A 1386-nucleotide genomic window follows, 5' to 3' on the forward strand; every position below is an offset into this window, starting at 1 on the left:
ATATAGCATCTTCAAGGCACACAGTAATTAAACTACAGGACTTACTCTGCTTTAAGGAGTATATGATAAACTGCAGGACTTACACAGCTTCAAAGAGTATAAGATAAGCTACAGGGCCGCTTGTCTCCTCGCTGTCACTGCCCACATCTTGGAATTTACAGTCAGGTTGTGTTTACACTTAGGTTGTTTTTCAAGCCAGGGGCCGTTAACCCTGACCTTAAGATAGCAGTTCTCATGCTAACAGTCTCTTACAGTGCCTCGGCGAGTGGCCATCTTCATCGAGAAGACGCAAGACGGGCAGATTTTGCCAGTTCCAAACGTGGTTGTACGAGATGTGGCTTGTGGCGCTAACCACACACTGGTCCTGGACTCCCAGAAGCGTGTCTTCTCCTGGGGCTTTGGTGGCTACGGCCGGCTGGGCCACGCTGAGCAGAAGGACGAAATGGTCCCCCGCCTGGTGAAGCTGTTTGACTTCCCCGGGCGCGGGGCGTCCCAGATCTACGCTGGCTACACCTGCTCCTTTGTCGTCAGTGAAGTGGGTGGTCTGTTTTTCTGGGGGGCCACCAACACGTCCCGTGAATCTACCATGTACCCGAAGGCCGTGCAGGACCTCTGTGGCTGGAGAATCCGGAGCCTGGCTTGTGGGAAAAGCAGCAGCATCGTGGCTGCCGACGAGAGCACGATCCGCTGGGGCCCGTCACCGACCTTTGGGGAACTGGGCTATGGGGACCACAAGCCCAAATCTTCCACTGCAGCCCAGGAGGTGAAGACGCTGGACGGCATTTTCACAGAGCAGGTGGCCGTGGGCTACTCGCACTCCTTGGTGATAGCGAGAGACGAAAGTGAGACCGAGAAAGAGAAGATCAAGAAACTGCCCGAGTATAACCCCCGCACCCTCTGATGGTCCCGGAGTCTCCCAACTCCACACCTCGCGGCAGCTGTCATTTCCATGTGCACTGGCACGGGAAGTCAAAACGAGAAATTTAAGCAAAGTTGATCGAAGGTGCATTTTTGTTAGACTCCCTGAGGTTCCGTTTTATAAGTGATTCAACATCAACTACCTTTTCTGTATGCTTTCCAAAGTGTTTTTCTCTCTCAATGTTTAATTAAAATATTTGCTCATAGTTGACTTAAAAAAAAAAAAAAGTCCTGGAAGTACACATTGTTCCCCAATAAAGTCCTGTTCCCCTTCCCCAATAAAATCTTTAAAAAAAAAAGGGGAGGTGGGGGATGTAAGACCCAAACTGGCAAGTCATTTTTCCCATTGTTGGATGGACAAAGATGAAAATATAGACGAGCAGATTTGGCAACTGTGTGGAAAATGGATGCCTGCATGAGTTGCTATAATCTTTCCAGCAAGTTCTTTTCACAATGGACATTACACTT

General features: G+C 49.6%; 1 protein-coding gene across 1 annotated transcript; it reads left to right on the plus strand.

Moving 5' to 3' along the window:
• The first annotated feature begins 223 nt into the window (after nucleotides 1-223).
• On the plus strand, nucleotides 224-1089 carry LOC308490585 (protein RCC2-like). Its single transcript, XM_081033047.1, has one exon. It carries the CDS (start codon nucleotides 443-445, stop codon nucleotides 899-901), a length of 459 nt encoding a protein of 152 aa, XP_080889173.1. The 5' UTR covers nucleotides 224-442; the 3' UTR covers nucleotides 902-1089.
• The last annotated feature ends 297 nt before the right edge of the window (nucleotides 1090-1386 follow it).

The sequence above is a fragment of the Rhinolophus hipposideros genome (assembly GCF_964194185.1).
Source record: "Rhinolophus hipposideros genome assembly, chromosome: 21".
In the NCBI taxonomy this organism is placed as follows: Eukaryota; Metazoa; Chordata; class Mammalia; order Chiroptera; family Rhinolophidae; genus Rhinolophus; species Rhinolophus hipposideros.